This window comes from Ostrinia furnacalis, unplaced genomic scaffold (genome assembly GCF_004193835.3).
Source record: "Ostrinia furnacalis isolate ACB-3 unplaced genomic scaffold, ASM419383v2 OfSCF1700, whole genome shotgun sequence".
NCBI classification, from domain to species: domain Eukaryota; kingdom Metazoa; phylum Arthropoda; class Insecta; order Lepidoptera; family Crambidae; genus Ostrinia; species Ostrinia furnacalis.
This window is the reverse complement of record NW_021131939.1, coordinates 535,782-559,259: the sequence shown is the minus strand read 5'-3', so window position 1 is coordinate 559,259 and position 23,478 is coordinate 535,782. Positions and strand designations below refer to the sequence as shown.

At 35.6% G+C, this 23,478-nt stretch overlaps 1 protein-coding gene across 1 annotated transcript; it reads right to left on the bottom strand.

Annotated features, from left to right (window-relative positions):
• Positions 1 to 14,436: 14,436 nt before the first annotated feature.
• LOC114353486 (mitochondrial import receptor subunit TOM40 homolog) lies at positions 14,437 to 16,168 on the bottom strand. Its single transcript, XM_028305513.1, has 2 exons — positions 15,914 to 16,168; positions 14,437 to 15,593 (listed from the first exon to the last, which is right to left on the bottom strand). The coding sequence occupies exon 2, from the start codon at positions 15,423 to 15,425 to the stop codon at positions 14,460 to 14,462; it is 966 nt and encodes a 321-aa protein (XP_028161314.1). The 5' UTR covers positions 15,426 to 15,593; positions 15,914 to 16,168; the 3' UTR covers positions 14,437 to 14,459.
• Between the last annotated feature and the right edge of the window lie 7,310 nt (positions 16,169 to 23,478).

Sequence of the window (23,478 nt, the reverse complement as noted above, 5' to 3'; positions counted from 1 at the left end):
GTTCCTATTAGTTAAGTTGAAAGAAGATAAACAAGTTTATAATATATTAAGAAAAGTAAAATACTGGTTAAACAAAATGATTCTACGACATGACTTTTTATTTAATAAACACTAACCAAGTGTTTACTACTTCTGGTGAGGATGAGTTCAAATTTGAAGGTCACCGTACTGCTGGAAGGACCAGCAAGCAAACACGTACAAATTGCGTACTGCGGGCAGGACTTGCGATAATCTTCTGGCAGGACGTTTAGAACAAAAGACCAGTCCTTCCAGAAGAGCCTTCCAGCAGGACAAAGCACCGGGCGATCTATCATTAATGTCATTTTTTTACGCAGTCGCTAGCGAGCACACCTAACGTAAACTCATGGTAAGCACACTGATGACCAAAAGTGTTCATGCATGATGCGGTCTTCGTTCACTTTGGCCTGACCGCAGAACGCATGCAGTGTGGAAAACCCTTAATTTAACTTTGGCGGGACAACGCGACGACTCACAAGTTAGGAGACGTTCATGTAATAATTTTACTAAATTCGTAGAAAGTTGTAACACGTCGTTACAATTGTATGAATATTGGAATTTCTGGAAATCTTTTGATAATTTCGATTTCAATTTGAAAAATGTATAATAGATAGTAATTGTGTATTCTTGAAGCATACTTGTAAGTTAATATGAAAAATCTAAGGCTGGGTTGCACCACCTAACTTTGACCGTAACTATAACGGTAACTGGTGCTTTTTGTACGGAGTTTGACAGATTTTGACGTTTGTCAAAGTGAAAGTGACTTGGTGCAACTCAGCCTAAGTAAGCAGGTGTTGAGTAGTATAAGTTAATACATACATACTTATGACACAGTCTTATGATGTCCATATGCATTGGACATTTGTCTACAACTTTGTCTAAAGGGGCTTATCAGCATCTAACTGTGAAGTATCACAATGAAGGCCTTTGCTTATAAACCTAAAATACCTAAAATAAAAAGGCATGAAATACATACCTACTCAGGAATAAGCTTTTAGAATCATCTGCCTAAGCATGAGATGAATGTGATTCCTTCACCATTTCATGTAATCAAGTAGAGATTTCACCATCTGGATAGGAATTGCTTTAATCAAGCAACAGATTTTTACTTTATTGGATGATTATTGGTTATTCAAGCTGGATATAAAAACGTTGTAACTGCCTGCAACATAGAAAAACAAATAACAAGCAAACGAAAATCTTTCCCCAGGGTTGCTCATGCAATATATTTCTTGCTGCAAAACACGTGTCGCGTAATGACGAACAAGTTGGAGCAAGTTTGTTTACTGGCCGCAAACTGGCAAAAGTTTGGCAACATGTTGTCTTTCGGAGACATAGTTTCGTCACAACATACTTAATTTTAATTACAAGATAAAAAAACTTTAACATTTTTGTAGATTTACACCCCGTACCTATTCACAAACATTACTATGAGGTCTCACAGTGAGCGTGGACGCACAGAGTGACACACGAACCAATCACAGAGCGTTTAAATTATTTCATTAGGTACTGATGAGGTGCTTGAAATATAAACTATGAGCATTTCGATGGTAATTATATTGACGTTGGTTATTTTGCACTAATGTGTGTGGGCATGCCTCGCACTAGGTGGACCGACGATCTGGTGATTGTCGCGGGAGCTGCCTGGATGCGAGCGGCGCAGGACCGGTCTTTGTGGAAATCCTTGAGGGAGGCCTTTGTCCAGCAGTGGACGTCTTTCGGCTGAAACGAACGAAGGTTATTTTGCACGAATATTAGGACTCTCAGGCCTGAATCTATCCTTAAAAGTATGTGTATACCTAGTAGAGTATACGAGTACCGACATATTTTTATTTATTTATTATTTATTTAATCATTCGCTTTATCTAGTAGCCCATTTTTAGCAAAAGCGCTGTAACCTATAAATATTTATTCCCAGAATTGAGTAAGTAAGTGGGTAAGAAACGGATTCAAAATGTTATAAACCCTAGTTACCAATACTGCCTTTTCTTAGAAAAACTAGTCTTAAGGATACGCACTTTTTCTTGGCATGAACTAGTTTTTAGAGTTTATAGAAAAGTTTTTCTACCACTTTGGGACAGATTCGAGACGTACCATTGAGTAAGTAGGTAAGAAAACGCATTAATAATAAATCTTTACCATTACTGCTTCTTATGTAGACTATTTCTAGACACATACAGGGTGTTGGGTAAATGCGTTTATAAGCGGACATTAGCCCATATTAACATGTGCATAAATCGTATGGTGAAGTCAGAAAATTGATATCATCATTTTAATTATTTTAATTTTTATACAAATCTTTAAATTTTATTTTGTGCTAATGTCGGCTTATAAACCCACTAGCTTTTGCCCGCGGCTTCACCCGCGTGAAAATTCGATTGTCACAGATCGTCATAAATACAGCCTATATGTTATTCTGGGTTATAAACAATAATACAGTAAAGTTTCATCAAAATACGTTCAGTAGTTTTTGCGTGAAAGAGTAACAAACATCCAGACATCCAAACTTTCGCATTTATAATAATATTAGTAGGATATACGCCTTTTGTACCCTTTGCACCACCGGCCTGCACCATTGGTGGTGCAAAGGGTATTCTTAATCCCTTTTACACCACCAATAGTGCCGCGCTACCATTAACTGTAAAACGATTATTTATAATTTACGTAACACCCTGTACTTATACTTTTTCTTAGAACAAAGTTTCTGAGGGTATAAGTAGGTATAGAAAAAGTTTTCTTCGACTTTGGGACAGTCTAGTGACGTTACCTACCTACTACCACACTCAGAAAATGGAGTTAGTTTCTCAAGTACTAAATACTGAGGCATCTTATTCAGCGGTATTAGGGACTACTTTGCAAAAAAATGTACACTCTGATATGCTGTTGTCAGTACAATTAACTGTGTTCTGTGTCCTTTCCATTGTTTTCAAAGTCATTATGAGGATTCTCATTATTCAGCAATGTATCAAAACTTGGAGCTTTATTCATTATGTAAAGTGTTGTACAACTATAGATATTTTCCTTATGTAGGTATATAGGTACCTACAGACACGTCCGTCTGCGAACTTTCGACCTCTGACTTGCTAGCGTAATTCTCAACCACTACGTCATCTATAGTATATATTTTAACGCAACTGTAGCTAACACGTATTTGAATTATTGCATTTGCACCTATGATCTTTTTTACAAATTTAATAAATAAATAATAATAAATAATAAATATCCTTGGACATTTTACACTGCGCTTCTAGTCCCAAACTAAGCAAAGCTTGTACTATGGGTACTAGACAACGGATATAAACATACATAAATACTTTTTTTTTTGTAAATACATACTTATTATACATACAAAACACCCAGTCCAATACAAACAAATATGTTCATGCACACAAATGTTTGTACTGTGTGGGAATCGAACCCTTTTGAAATTTTGAATTTTTCATCTTTAAAGTAAAAATCTTGATAACTATTTTTCATGTCAAGCTCATATTAAAATTCACGCTCTATTAAATAATTATAAACTTTTCTTTAGAATATAATGCTATTACTCTAAGAACTTTGTATGAAGTCTTAGGTTGAGTTGCACCACCTATAACCCTAATTTTAACGATAACTAGTGTTTTGTGTATGGACTTTGACAGATTTTTGACGTTTGTTAAAGTTAAAGTAAGATGGTGCAACTCAGCCTTTAACTCCGCTTAAGTTACGTCACTAGACAAATAGACCTACAGTCCTAAATCCTGTTTGAATGACGGCCTAAGCACTAATGTCAGCTAAATAGTGACTCAGACCCAGTCAGGGCTAGATTATAAAGCTGTGACGTCACCTTATCGCGGACGGCCTGGCTGCGTATATCAGATACTGGCATTTCAAGCTTCTCACTGACATTTTGTCCCTTGCGGAATTTGAACCTACAACTACAGCTAACGACATAGACGACAGCCCATCAGATTATACATTTTTATTGCAAAATATTCCCTGTTGCTTACTAGTAAATAAGAAGGATCGTAACAGAAATGAGGAGATCCCTAAACGAACTATAGTCGCTGAAACGGATTAGCAAGCTGAAGTGGCAATGAACAGGGCACATAGTACGCACAACTGACAGCCGATGGGGCAGCAAGGTTCTGGAGTGGAGACCATGTACCGAAAAGCGCAGCGTAGGACGTTCACCCACAAGGCGTTGGATGCAGGCCGGCCATTGTGGAAATAAATCCTATGTTCATCAGTGGACGTCCTATGACTGAAATGATGATGATGATTACTAGTAAATATGAAGCTAGGGAAGATCGAGGTGAGTGTTACAGAGGAGAGTCGTGACATTGTCGATTTTTTGGAACTTTTTAACTACTAGCGATCACGTAACAATGCGCGTTTTTGAGTTCAAGTCTCGAGCTAACAAATGCGAGCGAGCTTTCTAATAGTTCTCCTCCGTTACAACTCACCTCGATCTCCCCTGCAGTGTTTGCTTGACGTGCCCTTGTCTGTACATGGTTTAGTGTTAAGTCAGATTTTAAATAATTCGTTTCCAAATTTTTTGTTCGTCAAGTCCCTCATAAACGCGCATTTTTAATAATTAATGTGTTAGGAAGAGAGCTTCTTAAAAGTCTATAAATAAACTGGAAACCATAAACTTCATGAGTTCAAAGATAATACAGAGCAAGTCCTAGTGTTCGATGAAAAAGTTCTCTTTGGATGATTTATGACGCGGCCGGCCGATATCATCCGACGTTTTATTATAAATATTTATGTATTTCCACGAGACTTTAGTCAACGGTGTCGATGGCGATATGATTTGTGGGCGGTAGTGTTGTGGAAGTATCGATGGCTCTATCGATGTAAACACTGTCGACTTTTAAGCCAACATTATTATCTCTTGTAGTTCTAACATGTTGAATAACAATGTCAAGTTAGTCTATCTCTGTTTACACTTCAAATTTGTGTAAAAAGTTACAGTTTAATCTCTGTTTGTCTCGATTTTTTGTAATCGAGCGTGTAATCGAGATTGTAGGTGCGTTTTGTTTTGCCACAACAACGATTAGATTGTCGATACGGGACTATTCCCACCTCTCGTTCCCACCACTGCAACTCCTGTGTAGCCAGGATCTACAGCTTGACCGCCACAAAAACCCAACCAATGAAGGTCAAGTTTGTCCCGGGGGAAAGTTAAACTGTCATTGGACCCGCAACGAAATTAATCAGAAGAACATAGGAGGAGTTCGAAATTAAAGTTCGACTTCCCTCCATTGCAAAGCGGATGACAGGTGACAAACAAAGGTTTAAAACCTGATCTAGATTGTCGATAGTGAGAACCATCGACATACAACACTAGCTAGGACCGAAATACGAATGTAGTAAAGACAATTTGGGAAAACTAATTGAATCTGTAAGCCTTGGTAAGCCACGGCTTATGAAGTTCTGAATGGTTTGTTAAATCGCTCCAGACCCCAGATGGCGGCTATTTTTCATGATACTTGACAGGAAAATAGTATGAGATCAATTTAAATAATAGTTTTTGTGTTACCGATATGTATTTATACATAAAAAGAAATAAATATCCTTGGACATTTTTACACTGCGCCTCTAGTCCCAAACTAAGCAAAGCTTGTACTATGGGTACTAGACGACGGATATTTAAATAATTCTAAAAATCTCAATTCCCTTTGATGAAGAAAAATAAATATTAGCTCTAATAAAAGAGCCTGACATCCTTTGGTATCTTTGTGACTGTTTATTATTATAACATAGTTGTCACGAATATTTTTAAATGTTTATAATTACGTAATTCCCAAACTAAAATTAATTAAACCAAATCATCGCTCGCTATTTATGCACTTTCATTAGCCGTTAAAGCATTAATACCAAATATTACCATAAGGACGCGTACACACAAGCCACACTAGGTATATTTAAGTATGGAAAATAAAATAAAATAATAAAAATTTAATGTGAACCCTTTTTCACCATCAATCCCTCATTTTTAAGTGATCCCTATGGTAACACATAACAGGAATTATAACCGGTGCTTTTGTATGGAGTTTGGTTAAATTTTAATTTAATTAATTTAACTTTAGTGTAAAACTTTAAATGAATAATCTAAATACATACTGCATAACGTTAGAAATGGAAAAATGACTCTAACAGACAGTTACAACAATTTCACGCTTAACTCGCTGAAGAAGCTCAGAAACATGCTCAAAATTTAAAATATGTTTCGGAGATCTAAAGTTCCATTTCATGTTATGATATTTCTCACTTATCTATTACAATTTAACAGTGTAGACGCGCCTCTAAGCGGCCATTTTGGATATAGCCGCATTTCAAAGGATATTAATCCCTAAACACAGAACAACGGCATTATCTTGCAATTGTTTGCAATAAAACAAATGACGTTTCGTTACCCACTAAAGTACCTCTATAAAGATACTGTTAGTGGATATAGTGTTGTGCTGAAAATGGACCTACCGTTAGCGTGTCCCACACTGAGAAAAGTGTCCTAAATAATTTATTTTCCAATCATCATCATCATTTCAGCCACAGGACGTCCACTGCTGAACATAGGCCTCCCCCAATGATTTCCACATGGCCCGGTTGGTAGCGCCTTATTTTCCAAACTTAGTAATAATCTAGCGCTCAACTTCGAAACCTGAACGATTAATTTTATTTTTTGGTTTAATTCTAAGTATATTGTAAATAAAAAAGTATATTGTAAATAAATTAGTGCGTGTTCGAAAACCTAATTCTGTAGTATATTATATTACTGCTCTAGAAACATGATAGTCCCGTCCAAGTCTCCGTTCCTCCACAAAAATGTCCCGTAAAACCGGGACATCGGGACACAATCCCAGCACTCAAACCGTCTAGTTGGACGTCTATTGTCCGGTGTAATGGATGCAAAAACCAGCACATCTCTGATGCCTACATTTTAACTACGGTCGTTAGGCTAATGTTCCTTTAAATTTCAATATTTTAGCTCGTTTGCGCTTTTAAACTTGTTTCTGAAATTACGCTTCGAGTGTTTTTAATTTAGCAGTTTTTGTTGCTCATAATAACGTGCTTGAAAAGCTTTTTGTTTGATATTAAAATTTCAATAAAATTATTTTTGGCGATATTAAAAAATAATAGAGTAGGGTAAATTGAGTATACCTATTATTCTTATTAAAACACTTTTATTTTTTTGTTTCAGGTAAACCAGTCTCTAAGATTCAAGAGAACGTGCGACCAGTGACAGGCGTAGTAATATTATTTGAAATTAAGCAGTACCTAAGTGCGCCCAAGCGGTGCTACGAGTACTTATGAAACTTAAAACATTGTTTGTCATGTAAGCATTGCTCAACTTTCTATGGACAATTAAAAGTTAATTAAAATATCTCCATACTTGTTAATGATTGCTTAATTTCCTATAATATGCTCATGTGGCCTATAATATGCTCATGTGGCCCTATAAGAAAAAATCTGCTCATAGGACAGCGGACCGTAGAAATTCATACATGAACAGATGTTATAGAGAAATAAAACGCAAGATTAACTCTGTCAGACATCGTTTATTATGCCGATAATCTGGCGGCTTGCCCACTGTGCGTCCCAGCTCTCGTAATAAAGGTAAATTACACAACAAAGTTACTTAAAGTAGGTTCACATTGTACTCTAAATTGAGAAAGCTACAGCTTTCTCAATTTATATTAAGGCTGGGTTGCACCATCATACTTTAACTTTGACAAACGTCAAAAATCTGTCAATATCCATACAAAAAGCACCGGTTATAGAGGACCCACGCTGAACTATCCCACCAAACTCAATGACAGGGGTGCGCTACCATCATTAAACTATATAGTTTCCAAGTTTCCAACATGGCAAAAATTGGAACCAGCGATCCGGTATTGACGGTGGCGCCCCACTGTCAATGTCATGGATAGGACAGTTCAGTATTTTGGAACTATATCGTCATAGTCACCGTTAAAGTTAGATGGTGCAACTCAGAATAAGAGTTATAACTTTTTTATACCTAATACTTTCGTGCTTGAGCACTATAATTATCTAGCTAGATTATCACATCCTGTTTTGGAGACCCTTAGTTAATTTGAAAAAATTGTCCAAAGTACTGTGTATTCATTTATTATGTAAAAGCGTAATTCAGATATTGTGTAGACACGAGAAACAAATTGCAAACGAAATATACACGATTCATTTTGAATAATTTCGCCGGCTAAAAGCTTGTGAACACGATTATGTGGAGTACGAGTATTTTCGTTTAATGGATATTTTGTATTCTGTATTTTTCTCGCTGCCTCATTTTGTGTAATGGAAATTTTGGGTTTATTGGATAGAGCACGATTAATTTCGGTTGGAATTCTCGATGAAATAATTGTGGTTTAAAATGATATACCTATTGAATATTTTACTCGAACGTTGGGGTATTGAACGTGTCAATTTGTCTGCAAATATTAGGTACTCTTATTTCTCAATGTCTTAAGTACGGACAACAGCACATCAAGCTAGACACAGTCTTATTTCCTTGCAATACAGGCTATTTGGCAACAATATAGTCTGATATGTTGTCAACTGTACTTTATTGCACTAATAACTGCACTGTGGTACGCACAACCTGGTATGTTTGGGCCTATAAAAAAATTAATAAGACTGAAGATTTTTTATATACAATGGAGAAACTCTTGGTCTGCATCTCACCAATGGAAAGTGATGATCACGCCGAAGGTGGAAGCGAACTTCAATCGCAATCGTCAATCACAGAGAAACTGGCTTATTACCTTACCTCCCAATGCCAAAATACAATTAGGTATGCTGTTAAAAAATTTAAACCAATTGATTCTGAATATCGCACCTTTTTCCTCTACCATAGCAACGGATTTAGCTGCACGTCTAGAAATCCCCTCTCGAGTATGATACTTCATTTCATACCAGTGCAGCGCTAAGCTTCATAAGAGCCTTATATTGAGCCCGCATTTAATACCAGCGCCCACTGTGTCTGCTTAGTACGGATTACGTTCAAAGTGCATACGGCGACAGTGCTGCCACCATACTGTCTCTTTACTTCTAGAAATCTAGACATAATATTCAGCTTATAAGTTACAAAGGTTTCAAAAACTCCCCTTTTTGAGCCAAAAACTTTATTGTATTGTGCAATAAAGTTTCAAATAAACAAACTACTATAAGTCTATCTTAGGGTGGATCAAGCTGAATATTTTTGTAGCACTTATATATGTCACCGTAAAATTGTGAATTCCGTCAGATTATAATCTGACGTAGTTAAATTACAATCTAACCTAACCTAACCCACTGTTAGTTTACAATCTAACGCGTTATATTATAAACTGACAGAGTTCACAATTTCACGTTGACATATACAACAGCATACGGTGCCCTCTCAGGGTATCTGTGTTTACTTTGAAGTAACTGTCTTCTATCTATTTTTATTTTTTATTTATCTATATTCAGATTTACCTATATCTAAACACATTCCTTCTGAATGTTGTTGGTAAAAATAACTTGCTAATTCTTTGACATTTTCTCCTTGTTATCGTTACGTTGTAAGATAATAACAGAAATAAGTAACGCAATAAATAGTGTTTTATCGCATTCTGTGGCAACATTTTCTGTTTATTTCCCTTTCTACGGAATGATGATGCGGAGTATTTTCGAGTCAAATAAAGAAGACGTATGGCAACTCGGCCGCACCGCACAGTGGACCGTCCGCCAAAAAACATCAGACAAAATTTCGCCCGGAAAACGTGGAAATTACGAGCGTAAACGAAAGCCGACGAAAAAATGGCGAAACAAAACGAAAATGAGAGCTGGCAACATTTTTCGGACTGATATCGAATGAAAAATCGGCAAGCTGTTGACTTCTTTGTGGTTTAGAGGATAGAATTAAAGTCGGTACCTTCCTACATACGTTTTTATACGAACATTATGCTTTCTTGTTTAACTTGAATTATTTCTATTCTTATTTATAACGATTTCAAGAAAAAAGGAGATGTTCTCAATTCGTCTGTATTTTTTTATTCTTATGAACCTCTTTCAGACTGAAATTCGGAAAAAAACCGTCCTCGATTAAAGCGCTTAGCAACGCATTGAGCAATACATTTTTTTTAATCTATTTGTACAGATTTATTCGACAGTTCCCGTGCAAAATGAAAACATTTCTGCGAAAAAAAACAATTCAAACTGCTATAATATCTACCACTGTAAGGTATACTTGCCGAATGCCTAGTGGTTCAATGGGTAGAGTCGTGCGTGACAGAAGTTTGATTCCCAGGGGGTCTAAAGCAATACTCGTGACAGCTTTAAATTCTAAATCGATTCACGGAGCGAAGTAATAACGAATACATAAAAAAAACCGCCGATAGCGGAATTACAACTCAAAAGTCACGTATAACATGGTTTGAAGGATTTGCCACACTAGCGCGGCGGTCTGCAGTCAGGACAAAGTCAACGCAGCCCGCGTGATATTGACCGCAGAACCAATGTGACCAATTCTATAATACACACACCGGCAGATTTAGCGGAACGCAAAAAAAAGTATGAAAATAAGGAAAATTACTACTGATCTATGAAATATTTATTATACAAAATAAAGAGATAATTAAAATAAAATAAAATAACATATGTTTTTTAAATATTTAGTCGTTTTTATTTAATAAAAAATCATCGAAACGAAATTTCAATTTTTCAGTTTTGAACAAAAATTAGAAATTGTGGCCAGATTAAAAATTAGGGTAGCTTATCACTATCCAAATGAATGAATTAATGATGGGTATTTCCCCCTCTTGCTCTGATGATGGTTTCCATTCATCTGAGCATGCTGCAGTTAATGATATGAAGGGTATTTTGGGGCAATGTCTGCCATTCCTCTAGTAACGCGTTTCTCAACACCACCGGTGGTATTCTGAGTTTAACACATCTTTTAAGAAAGTCCAAGACATGCTCTATAGGATTCTTGTCTAGGGATCTTGCCAGCCACTGCATCATGGGTATATCCAAATGGTTTAGATGTGCCTGTACTGAGCGAGCACTGTGAAAACGAACATTATCGTGAATTAAACTAAAGGAGTCCACAATAAATGGAGTAAATGGCACATCATGTTCTTCTAAAATGTTCCTAGTGTACCATTCAGAAGTCGTATTTCCTCCATCACCCACCACTAACTCCGTGCGAGCTCCCAAAAAAATCCTTCCCCACACCAGAATTAAGCTACCTCCATAAACCACGATATTTTCAAAATTAAGACTAAATGTTACGTTCTCTTTGTGTCTCCATATTCGCTATCTTCCATCGATCTGGTTTAAGAGAACTCTGCACTNTGTGAACTGTGGGCTCAGTCACTCTTACTCCTCGAGTGTCTTTAAGGTTATTTCTGGCTTGAACAGCAGGTAACCGCGACTTTCTGAAAACTCGAAGTTGTAAAAAACGGTCATCCCGTCGCGAAGTACGCCTTTTTCTGACTTGAACCCTCCTCCTAACGACAGAAATGATCAATCTGTACCGTTGGTTACTGCCATGGGTGGTCGATACTGATCAACGACGTCTTACGGCAGCCGATTTGTATGCATGGCCGTTACTTCTCATTTCATCTGCCTTAATGATTTCTGACGGTGCTAAGCTGGGCATAATAAACCCTTATAAGTAACTGAATGCTTACACAACAAAATTCTCAGAAAAAAACATCTTTCACGTAAAAGAAATCCAAATTAGCAAAAGCTTCATTCAATTCAAAACACTCAACGAAACTGTTGATGGGGTAATTTAAACAAAATAATTAAAAAAATATACTGTTGGCAATTATTTTTTTCATATTTAGAATTAAATTAAAAAATAATGTCATAATTAGGCATTTTTTTCCTAAAATAATGATGATATTGATGCTTTTTTTTCCGTTCCTCTAAATCTGCCGGTGTGTGTACTTGAATCGACAATATCGTCAACCTATCACTTGACTCATCAACATCATCATCAGTCTATAGAAGTTCTCGCATCCATATTCCGCCGACTTTTCGCCACTCATCACTCTACCTGATCCCCTGCTGGACCGATGGTGCCTTATTTTTCATACTGCCTAAGAAGAAAACAAAGGCTATTTTTATCCTGAAAACAACATTTGTAATATCACTTGTAATATCCAAGCAAGGGGCTTCATAATAAATTATTATCATATTTTATAAAAATATCTCGCTTCAAACCTGAAATGAACAACTCAATGTCACAATATAAGCTATTATGGGAATTTATTGGAACATTATGAACAAAATTGGTTTTCAGATTCTTAGAATCAGCTACATAAATATTTTTTCTGAAGCAGCTTTATGGTTTGCTTTTCATACTAGCTTTTGCTGTGATTTTGTCTGTTTGAAGTAAACGTGAGGCTTTTACGAAAACATTTTCATTTGTACTGATTTGTCATTTAGGAGTTCGAAGTATTTTTTGAGGATAAAATTCATAAAATTTACATTAAAATTCATAATAATTCCCTGTTAACAAGCAAGAAATTTTATTGTGAAACTGTAACCTTAAGGCCCGCCCAGAACAGACGGTGAAACGCAACTGCAACGAAACAGCAACTTTATGATGATTCTTATGAATGAAACTGACACTGAAAGTTTCAAACTGGTCGAGTCATGTGTGGTCTCTCAACGGACGCTATGGCAGAAACTTAGATGCAACTCAAAAGTAACTAGCAGTTGCAGTTTTGTTGCAGTTGCGTTTCACCGTCTGTTCTGGGCCTAATACTCGTATAATCCGTGCTGTTAGTAGTAAGGTATTATACTATGTACTGCATAAAGGATACTGTAAATGGGCTGCCCTGTATTTATATAAAACTAGCTTTCCGCCCGCGGCTTCGCCCGCGTGGAATTTTGTCTGTCACAGAAAAACTTTATCGCGCGCGTCCCTGTTTCAAAAACCGGGATAAAAACTATCCTATGTTCTTTCCCGGGACTCAAACTATCTCTATGCCAAATTTCATCAAAATCGGTTGCGAGGTTTAAACGGGAAAGCGTAACAGACAGACAGACAGACAGACAGACAGACAGACAGAGTTACTTTCGCATTTATAATATTAGTTGGGAAGTTGGGATTGGATAACATAACCGACTATCTTATAAAGTTTTCCGCATCTTCAAATCCAGGTTTTACAAGTTTCCCAGAGCTTCGCCTCAAATTTTGGTTCTATTACATCGCATTTTTCTCCTTCCTCTCATAAAGATAAGTACATAATCTCGTGAGTGCGCTTTGGAGATCTTGCTATTATTAAAAATAGGATATGAAATTTTAAGTTTGTTCAGATGTCTGGAGCTGTGTAAAATTTATGTTAGCGTTTAATCTTTAGTGAATTAAATCCAAGTGATTACATGCAGTAAAATTGATGTAATATTTCAATTACAGTGTTTTTTTCTAGAGAATAATTTGGGGATTTTTATTTTGGACTAATCTATAGTTTAGCAAGGATGTAGATGAAAGAAAATAAAGTGAACTTTCTTAAACAATCTTGAAAATAACATAAGATACTTAACATGCTTCGAACAAGCGTGCTCAATTATCATTATCATTATTGTATAACTGTACCTACCTTTATATCTATTTGATAGGCTTTTAATTCTTCTTTCTGACCAACTTATAACTATAAAAGTACTTTAATATGTAAATAATTATTACATACTTAAACCAAACCCAAACTTGATTCTACCTATCGCACTCTAGGTGCTCTAGGGAATTTTTGAACTCTAGGTAACCCAAAGTCAAAGTTAAAAGTCTAGGGAATCTTGACTTTGAGGTAGGTCAACGTGCTGTTAACTGTTATAATAAAATTATGCGTTATATTTAGAGACAAGTTTTTGTATGATTTGATTTACCTCAATATTCTTTCTAAAGATATGTACAGAAAAAGCATTCAAAGAACTAACTATGAAACTAGGTCTATGAAGGATTACAAGCATAAAAATAAGACTTATTTTTCTCCAACTATAATCTACCAAAATACCTTCATAACAATTTTACTTTCAGGGTTTTCGCAGAATCGGAGCTATTTTTGGTACAAAAGAAAATTGGTAACGCCCCACTTTGTAACTTAGATTATTAAGTCCGACTATAAAGTACCACTTTAACAAAAACTTTAGCAACAAAGGCAATTTGTCGTGTTTATTTTTCTTCACAAGATATAACAAGCTAGAAACTTCCCTAAACTTATCTCACTCCGTCCAACTCACTGATACATCGTCCAATTAGGGGAAAAATAAAAGCAGTCTTAGTATCGATAAATTTTAATCACACTTCGAAACGGAAGACACACCAGTTAACAAGATAAAACAATAACTAAAACCTATGTATACTTATATACAAACAAATAATTCTACAAAAAATACTCAACGCCTCAGTTGAGTTACGGTTAATTTATTTGGGGATAAGAAGAATGAAGGTCCTGGACGCGTCAGAAGTCAAGATTGAATCCGAATCCGAATCTTACTCGCCTTTGTCTGTCTATCAGAGTGCTCCCGATCAGTCTCAAGACCCTCACCTCGTTGTGCGGCTCGTGGAACAACACGTCCTTTTGGAAAGTAAACCCGCCGCAGTGTTGTGAATCAACAAAAATTTTCAACTCTGAACCGTTCTGGTACTTCTTGTGAAGGGCCACACCAATAGCGGTGTGCCCTTGAGTTCGTTCGTTCACTATCGTCGCTATTCGCAGGTCCGGCGAGAACTGCTTGAATAGGCAAGCCTGGAAACCGGACCTGCTGATCGTTGAAGATAACGTAAATGATGGCTTCTCGTACCTCGCGCTGATAGACAGATCGGGCGAAGTGGGACTCGATAGAGGCCTACAACTGACCTCCGTCCCCAGGCTGAATTCGGGAATGATTTTGTAAGTCCACTGGGTCACTAGTTTCAACGTGTTCGGGTCAACATCTTTCACGCAGCACGACAGAGACCCCACTGATTTCTCCTGTTCCTTCTCGATTACCATCTCAGTTTCAGACGAGACCAAGTCCTTGATTTTGGACGTCAGCCGCATTTGGTACGTTCCATCGAGGATCTCGCTGTACGTAGCGGTGGCTGAACCAGCAGAATCTACCAGTAAGCCTTCATTGGAGCTCTTTGGTTCCAATTCCTTATGAATCACATGGGTGAAGCACTTGTATGAGTCCTTAGCTTTGCCGAAGTTGTACTGCTGGACCAATTTCACTTTGTCCATCACTTCTCTGAGCACGACGAGCTTGGCACCGGTGAAGCATGCTGGGAAAACACTCTTAGCTTCTGCGTGAACGTCACTCAGTCTGATCAGTTTCGGTTTTTGTTTCTCAATGACAATAATCTCTTTCTTCTTTGGCAGTAGTTTCTGGAGGCTGTGTACGAAGCTACTGACCTCTTCTTTGATCATATCCTCATTTATGTCCATTGTTGGTTGATAAAATTACAGTTTGGATAGGAGGCCAGATGTCAGTGACCTGTCAGTTTTATTTTTAAAAGCGGAGTGCGCGCGAGCGGCCAGTGAGAGCAAGGAGTCCGTATAGCATATTTCAGTGCGCGCGGGCGAGCGAGCGTGACATCCGTCGGAACCAGTTGGCTACAAAAATAAACGTTCCGTTTAATGCAGTTTGGATTAATAGCGAACGAAAATTCCACAAAAATGTTTTTTATTTCTATTATAAAAATAAGAGGTATTTTTGATGATTGAAAACGGAAGATTTTTGTGAACACAACAGACATGTCTGATCTGTTACAAGGACAAACACTCGTAAAAAATAATCAGAGTTAAAAATATTAAGAGTAAATAGCATAGAAACTACGTATCAAGCTTATCAAATTAGGTTAAGATAAGACCGCGAATGTTATAAAATTACACATTACAACAAAATTAAACATATTAAAAGATCTTTAACTTACTCGACACGGCTGGAAAACACTAAAGCCCGTATACAGGTGACAACAAAACGTATCTGGTATCACCACTGCATTGCCTATTTCGAGTGTTTGCGTCATACGCACCGGCCTTTGGACTGCGCGTGTAGTCGCGTTAACTACATCTCAACGAGTTGTATAATTTGTATATTGTGCTCACAATAGTATAGTATGTGCCGCTATTGTGTATAGACTAGCTATTGCCCGCGGCTTCGCCCGCGTTAATTCCAGTTTGTCACCGAAAGACCTACGTTCTTGTAATTTCTCAATTGATAAAAATGGATAAACACTTTAGTTTACACAAAACAAGAAAGGAAAGAAATATACACAAAAGAAACAGCACAATTTACGCGGTCTTATCGCTATAAAGCGATCACTTCCGATTTGAATTTATTTCTTTATTTCGGAAACATACAAATACAGATAATTTAAATTAGGTGCAGTAAAATAACACGTACCTAAACCAATATTTATAAGATTATAATTATAGCTTATTTTGTGGGCCTTTAGCAGTAGTAGAGGGCATTCAGGTAGAAACTAACAAACGAATTTTGACCATTTTTTTATGTAAAAGTAATACTGTAAAGTTTCATCAAATAGAAATCCTTGGGGGGCCTTTAAAATGTCCACGTCATTTGACTGAAACGAACGAACCGTTCAGTCACTTTTGTGATAGAGTAACAAACATCCATCCTTACAAACTTTCCATGTATTCTTTAGTAGAATGTTTAATCTATACTTCTTATAATAAATCTGTAGAAAGGTCAATTCTGTACATGAAATATATTTTCAAAATAACTATCAGGGGGTGATTAGTGATCGATACTGATGCCAAAAATGCAATCAGTAAAATTTTTGTCTGTCTGTCTGTCTGTCTGTCTGTCTGTATGTTCCTTATAGAAATAAAAACTACTAGACGGATTTTAACGAAACTTGGTACAATTATTCTTCATACTCCTGGGCAGGTTATAGTATACTTAAGAATTCCCACGGGAACAGGAATTAGCGGGAAAATCCTTTTGTATGCAAAATCTAAACCGCTTAAGTTAGACGCTTGAAATTTGGCATGCAGGTACCTTAGTAAACTTAAAGCTTAGTTACAATAGGATATTGTAAAATTCCCACGGGAACGGGAGTTAGCGGGAAAATCCTTTTGTATGAAAAATCTAAACCGCTTAAGATAGATGAAGGGGGTAAAACGGGATCTACGCGTACGAAGTCGCGGTCGGCCGCTAGTATAGTATAAAATGAGTCGCGATTGTGTGATGATAACAGATAAATTTATATATGGTACTAGAATTTCGTACACGTGGAGGTCGTCCTCCAGACGTCCAGTCAACCAAGACCTATCTTTTATAAAGTAATGAGTACAAAAGGGAGATCAAGTTACATATGAGGGTCTTATTATTGTTCGAAATTACGTGGACCCCGTGATTGTTAGTAAGATAATTGCCTATTTATGACTGTTTCAATCATTTAGACTGAAAATGTTTATGGAGAATGTCTTATGATTTTAAGACGTTTTGTACTAAAATTAAATGTGACATAACAGAAAAAAATGCTATTAATACTATACAAGATCGCAGAGTGTTAATTTGATTTGTCGTCTCCTGTACATTTTATTTCAAATCATATGGAAAATATGTATTTATTAAGCAAGCAAGCAATTATTAAGTAACTTTCTACTAAGACCTATTATTCCTTAGAACAATGTACTTAATGTGTCTTTTCAAACATAATATTACATAAGTCCTAACATTATGAAGTTACTAACATTAAGTCTGTGTCTAGACTTTATAAATCACAAGTCTAGAACTTATCTTGGGCAAAAAATCACACTTCGCTTTACCCAGGCATCCATCTTGAAATCCCATTATATCACTAAAGTGACTGAAGCCAATATTACAAAGAACTAAAGTTGAGAACACACTGGGTACTCAAATAAAATTGAAAGAGAGAAAATATTACTTTAGAGAAAAAAGAACATGAAAATATTTTTTTATTTTTTTTGCAAGACAGTTAAATTAAGGATTTAATGGATTCGGCAATCATACCAAACATTTATGATATTATATGTCACAGAAAATTGAAGTAACCAAGGATTTTGTGTAACAGGAAGTTGTCGAATTTTCTTCTTTAAAAAAACCTATCTTACAATATAAATATTTAGTTAGAGCTAAGAGCCACTCATATTTTGAAATTGAGATTAACAATGTAGTATTAATTCGCTGTATAAGTTTTTGCTTAATTTTCTGTCACCACATTATCCAGAATCTATCACCTTAGTTACTCGTGACTTAAGAGGCGAAGTAATACTTTCGACGTAAAGTAAGTACTTCTCATTTATTTTCTATTGAAGCTAACTTTTCATCATAAATCAGTTAAGATAAAAGATTACTCTATAAGAGATTAACTTAGTTTTTGAATATTTTTTAAAGGAAAATACTTTTTTTTTATACATTTAACCCCTACCAGACATATTCTTGAATTCGTCAGACCACTGAAATTATATGAAAGACCTAACATCAATAACATAGCACAATCTCTGCTTATATTGTTGTGCACTTAGTTCTAAGTTATTGTTATCTATTTTTTTGTAAGCATTGGTGTAACAATTATTGGTAAACCAAATAAATAAAATAGAATAACATAAAAATATTGGGATTTGGGACTAGATGGCGCAGTGTAAAATGTCCAAGAATATTTACTCGTATTTATTAATCAATGCATCGTCATTTGCTCTTCGTAGCATGTGTCCCCCGCCTTAAAGGACAAAGGCTAGGGTTGCCAAAACGTCCGGCGAGGAAAATTAATTTACTTCCTGTCCGCCCGACGACATTATAAAGGAGTTTATAGAGTAACTTCATTTTCAGGTGGAGGCCACTGAAGGCTGAAACTTTGATGCAGATTAAAATGTCCATCTAAGGCTTTTGTAGCAAAATTCTTCTAATACAAGTTGATAATAAATATGCTACAGTGTAGCTTGAAACAAAATACCATTTAATACACATACGGACATTGAATGTGTTCCGCTAGATATTCTATCATCTGTACCTTTTTTTACAAGTTTATGTACCTGCATCAAAATATGCGACTTTATTTATCCCATTTTATTTTGTTTGACCAACTTCAACTTCAACCACACCAACGCTTGCAGATCGCGATTAATTTTGATTTTTGATTTTGAATGCATAAGGGCTTGATTGAAAAAAAAATACAGTCAACTATGCTGAAATATCAGAGATTCTTTATTTATTTATTAATAAAGGTACACCAACAGCAAAACCGATAAGACGTTCGCAGTAACATTAATATGGTTTCAGTTCTTCTAAAAAATATAGTTCCATGACAAGAAATCTCGTTTCATCTCTACAAAAGTTCTCGAAAGTAGATTCCACTCTTCCGATAGAGCAGCCCTTCGCCCATTCTAACCCTTTTAACAAATTGAAATAGGTAACTAAGGAGCGGAAGGTCGGAATGCGATACCGATCGAATTAGTTCCGATCGAAATGTTTTTTACTTTTACACAGTTAAACGGACGAAATTAGTACCTAAGTAGGAATAAAGGTATTGTCCCATTGATTAAGTCATCATGATTTTTATTAGACTCTTTTGTCACTGTGTGGAAAAGTTCAGTAAGGCTAAGATGTGCACCGTGATATACTTTATCGACTTTATTAATGTATGGGCAAAATCGATAAAATGGCGTAATAACCGCTTATCGCGGCGTGCATCCTAGGCCTACAGGGATATTAATTTATTCACGCGTAGTTGTCAAATCTGATTATAAATCGGCGTGCAATATTTCCATCAAAACATGGACCTATAAAAAAAGTCGGACGGAGTCTCATCAACAAAATACTGTGACATTAGGATACACCAGCTTGCCTGTACGTACAGGCCGGCACGCACACATTCACACCCTGTTACACCACTTCGAGAGCAAACTTCACACAGTTGACACATTTAAGCAGCGAAAAAACAACACGAATACGACATGTCTTGTGTGATGAAATTGTGTAAAAACCGTTCTGTTCGAACAAACAAAAATTAAGGAATCACATTTCACAGGTAAAATAATAATCCAATCACTTATTTCCCGACATTAAAATATTGAAATTTATGAGCAGATAGAGGTAAAAGTAAGGATCACTCACACGGCATATTGGAGGAAAGAATAAAGGTTAATTTCTTCCTTCAGCTTTTAAGTTTTGTCACACTTATTCTTTAACAAATTCGCTCGTCAGTTTGCACACATTTCCCAACAGAAATAAAACGTATTTATTAATAAAAAGTCATTATTTTGAAGAGCACTCGTACGGCCCGTGTGCGGTGTGAGTGATCCTAAATAATCGTCATAACTTTGGAACGGGACGTGCAAGGAATTTCTGAATTTGTTAATAGTTTTAACATATTCTTAACAATTTTTCTATACTATAAAAAGAAGTGGAAAGGCTTTATTTTCTGAAATAAACATGTTGACGTTTTCTTAAAGCGTGCGGTATGAGTGCTCCTATTTATTGGCCATAACATTTTTATCTTAGGTTTAACAAATTTTTAAACTTCATCACAATGTTTTAACATATTTTAAGTAAAATTTCCTCGATTTTTGTTAAGATTGAAGCAAGGATCACTCAATCCACATGCACATCTGCCGATCTATGTTTTTCTTAAAATAAATGGGTAAAATGTTTTGGCTAACATGGCATCCATAAATTCACTCACACAATAGACAAACGCCAAAATTTTGCGTCACAGTTTTGTTGTAGCGCGAGTTCCGTCCGCCTTTTTTTATAGGTCCATGCATCAAAACTAGACTATCCTCATGCGAATGAAGACCAAAGAGCTAAGCTAAGTTAGTTTAGCTTAGCTCGCATTTAACTGACACAGTTTTCCATAGTTTTATGACTGAAAACCATGCAAACACCATGAAATGCTGCGTCAGCTATAGGTATTGTTAGGTTAGCTCTTGATTTGCAAACTGCCATATGAAATGCTTTTTGCAATATAAAATGTTGTATCCCGCATACCCCTCGAAGTACCTAATGTGAATTTATACCCGTATACGTATAATAATGCTATTGACTCATGGATCGATGTTTTACTTTAGTACTATGATTTTAAGATGTATTTATATTAACTGAAAACAATTTAAAACGTCTTCGTCTCTATAGCGCTGTTATATCATGTAATTCATTAGAATTTTATTAAGATTTCTAAGAAATTAAATCTTATTCTGTAAGTAATGAAAATTAATTTTGATTACTCTTTAAAGGTCACAAAGATTTTAATATCCCCAAGTTTTGTATTAAAAGTCAAATTTAACGAAACAAAATCTCATTGTGCCTTTAGCTAGAATAGTAACCGTACTTCACAAGTCTTAACGGATTAACCCTTTAAAATCTGCGAAGGGTCGCTAGTGCCCTCTTGAGTAAAATTAGAAGAAAGCCGAACGATTTTTATTCATTTCAGTTGTGCCAGAGCCCCGAGTGGCTTACAGTGCTTAGTTAAGTAGTTTAATAAATCTATTTTTTCTCAGCCTTCGTAAATTAAAATGAGACTTATACATTTTTGCCTAGATAGTTCCAAAATTTGAAAAGTTGGAAAATTAAGTTACAATTAAGTTGACAATTAAGTTACGAACTATGTTTAGTTTGTTAAAATACCTACGTCGATGTTGGAATAAAAAAATAAAGTACTTACATTTTATTTTCGCGTTGAATTATATTAAACAAAAGTTAAAGCATAGTAGGATTTATTACGTAATCCAATGTTAACTTCTCAAAAAGTTTATCACTTTAAAACTATGTTTTTGGACTCTACTGGTACTAAATAAGGGTTAAGAGCACAATAAAATTTAACGAGTTTAAAACAATCGTTACGATGAGAATTGGCTGAGAAACGATCGAGTACGATTTCAATCCCTCATTTTAGTGTTAATTATTTTTATTGCCTTCACTTAAAACAGATTAACTAGCTTTTAAAAACTTCATTTTGTATCCAATCGCTACATTAATAAATAAAAAGATTTTAATTCAACTCTAGAACTTTGACAAGTATTTAGAACTCCAAATAATGGGAAATGGCTAGGTCAAAGAAGAAGAAGAACATAGACAAGTAATTTACATAATGTCTTAAAACTAAGATGAATAAGAATTTGAAAAAAAACATGAACTTTAAAGAATGTCTAGTCTGATCTTCTGTAGACTGTACAACAAGACAAAGATCTAAGAAATACACGTCCTATAAAATAGTTTTACATTTTATAACGTCGAGAAATAAAATTCTCTTCTATTTTATCATCGTAGAGCCTTATAAAAATGGAACAAAAAGAAAATATGCAAACAAGACTTTAGAATTAAATACCTACTTATCTAAGCACTCTACTTTTTATAGGAAAAATACAGAAGCGAATTTATCTGTTCAACGGTTTTCAAATCCACGATTTCAATTGTAAGGGTAGAGTCACACTGCTTAGGTATGACATACACTGGCCTGCAAAATTAAGTATCACACTTTCAATTAAAATTGCAATAAAAGGGACTTGAAAAAAAGTTTAATATTTAACAAAAGTTTCGAAGAAAGCTGATATTTGCTATAAAACGATTTTTATTTCAATTTTTAATGTACAAAAAAGTGCATAACCTAATATAGAAAATAAACTTTTAACTTTATCGAATCCAAGTTCAACTGAAAAAGGTGTTCTTGTGCTTAAAATTTACTTTAAAGATCTTATTATGGTTTTTTGTAAACTTATTCCGATGGTTGAGTACCTAACGCCCGTATTCACAAACGATGCTTGCTTAAGTGAAGCAGCAAATCGAACGCACAGCGTTGAATAGAGCTCTGTGATTGGTTCGTGTGTCACCCTGTGCGTCCACGCGCACTGTGAGACCTTATAGTAATGTTTGTGAATCGTTTCAGTGTGACTCTGGCCTAAAACTAACACCTAATGGTTCGCCCCTTTCAGCTTAAGTTTAAAATTTTCACCTCCCACTGTTTAGTTATACAGTATTTTATTCTTTGAAAGTAAGGTTCCTTTAAAACGCAAGTTGAACTAAGTAGACATTCTGGTGAAAGAAATAAGGTAAGTTAGTTTAAAAGTAAATGCATTTTTAATGTACCTTACTTTGTCTTTTGGCTTTAATAAGTATTCTGTGACTTTGTTAACCTTTTAGTCTTAGTGAGTACCTTTTAGAGTCTATTAGAGAGCATTTTGATGTCTAGAACAATTGTTTAAACTAGATTTTAAAAGCCCTTAATTATGTAATAACGTTTTATGAATTTAAATTATAAAGTAGTTTTAAAATCATAATATCTGATTTTGATTGATCGGAATAGTTATGTATACTGTTGCGTATTTTCAATTACAATATAATAACATTGACAGGTTCTTGATTTTATTAAAATCAGATTCATCATCATTATCATCTCAGCCATAGGACGTCCACTGCTGAACATAGGCCTCCCCCAATGCTTTCCATGTTACCCGGTGGGTAGCGGCCTGCGTCCAACGCTTTCCCGTAAAAAATCGTAAAATCAGATTATTT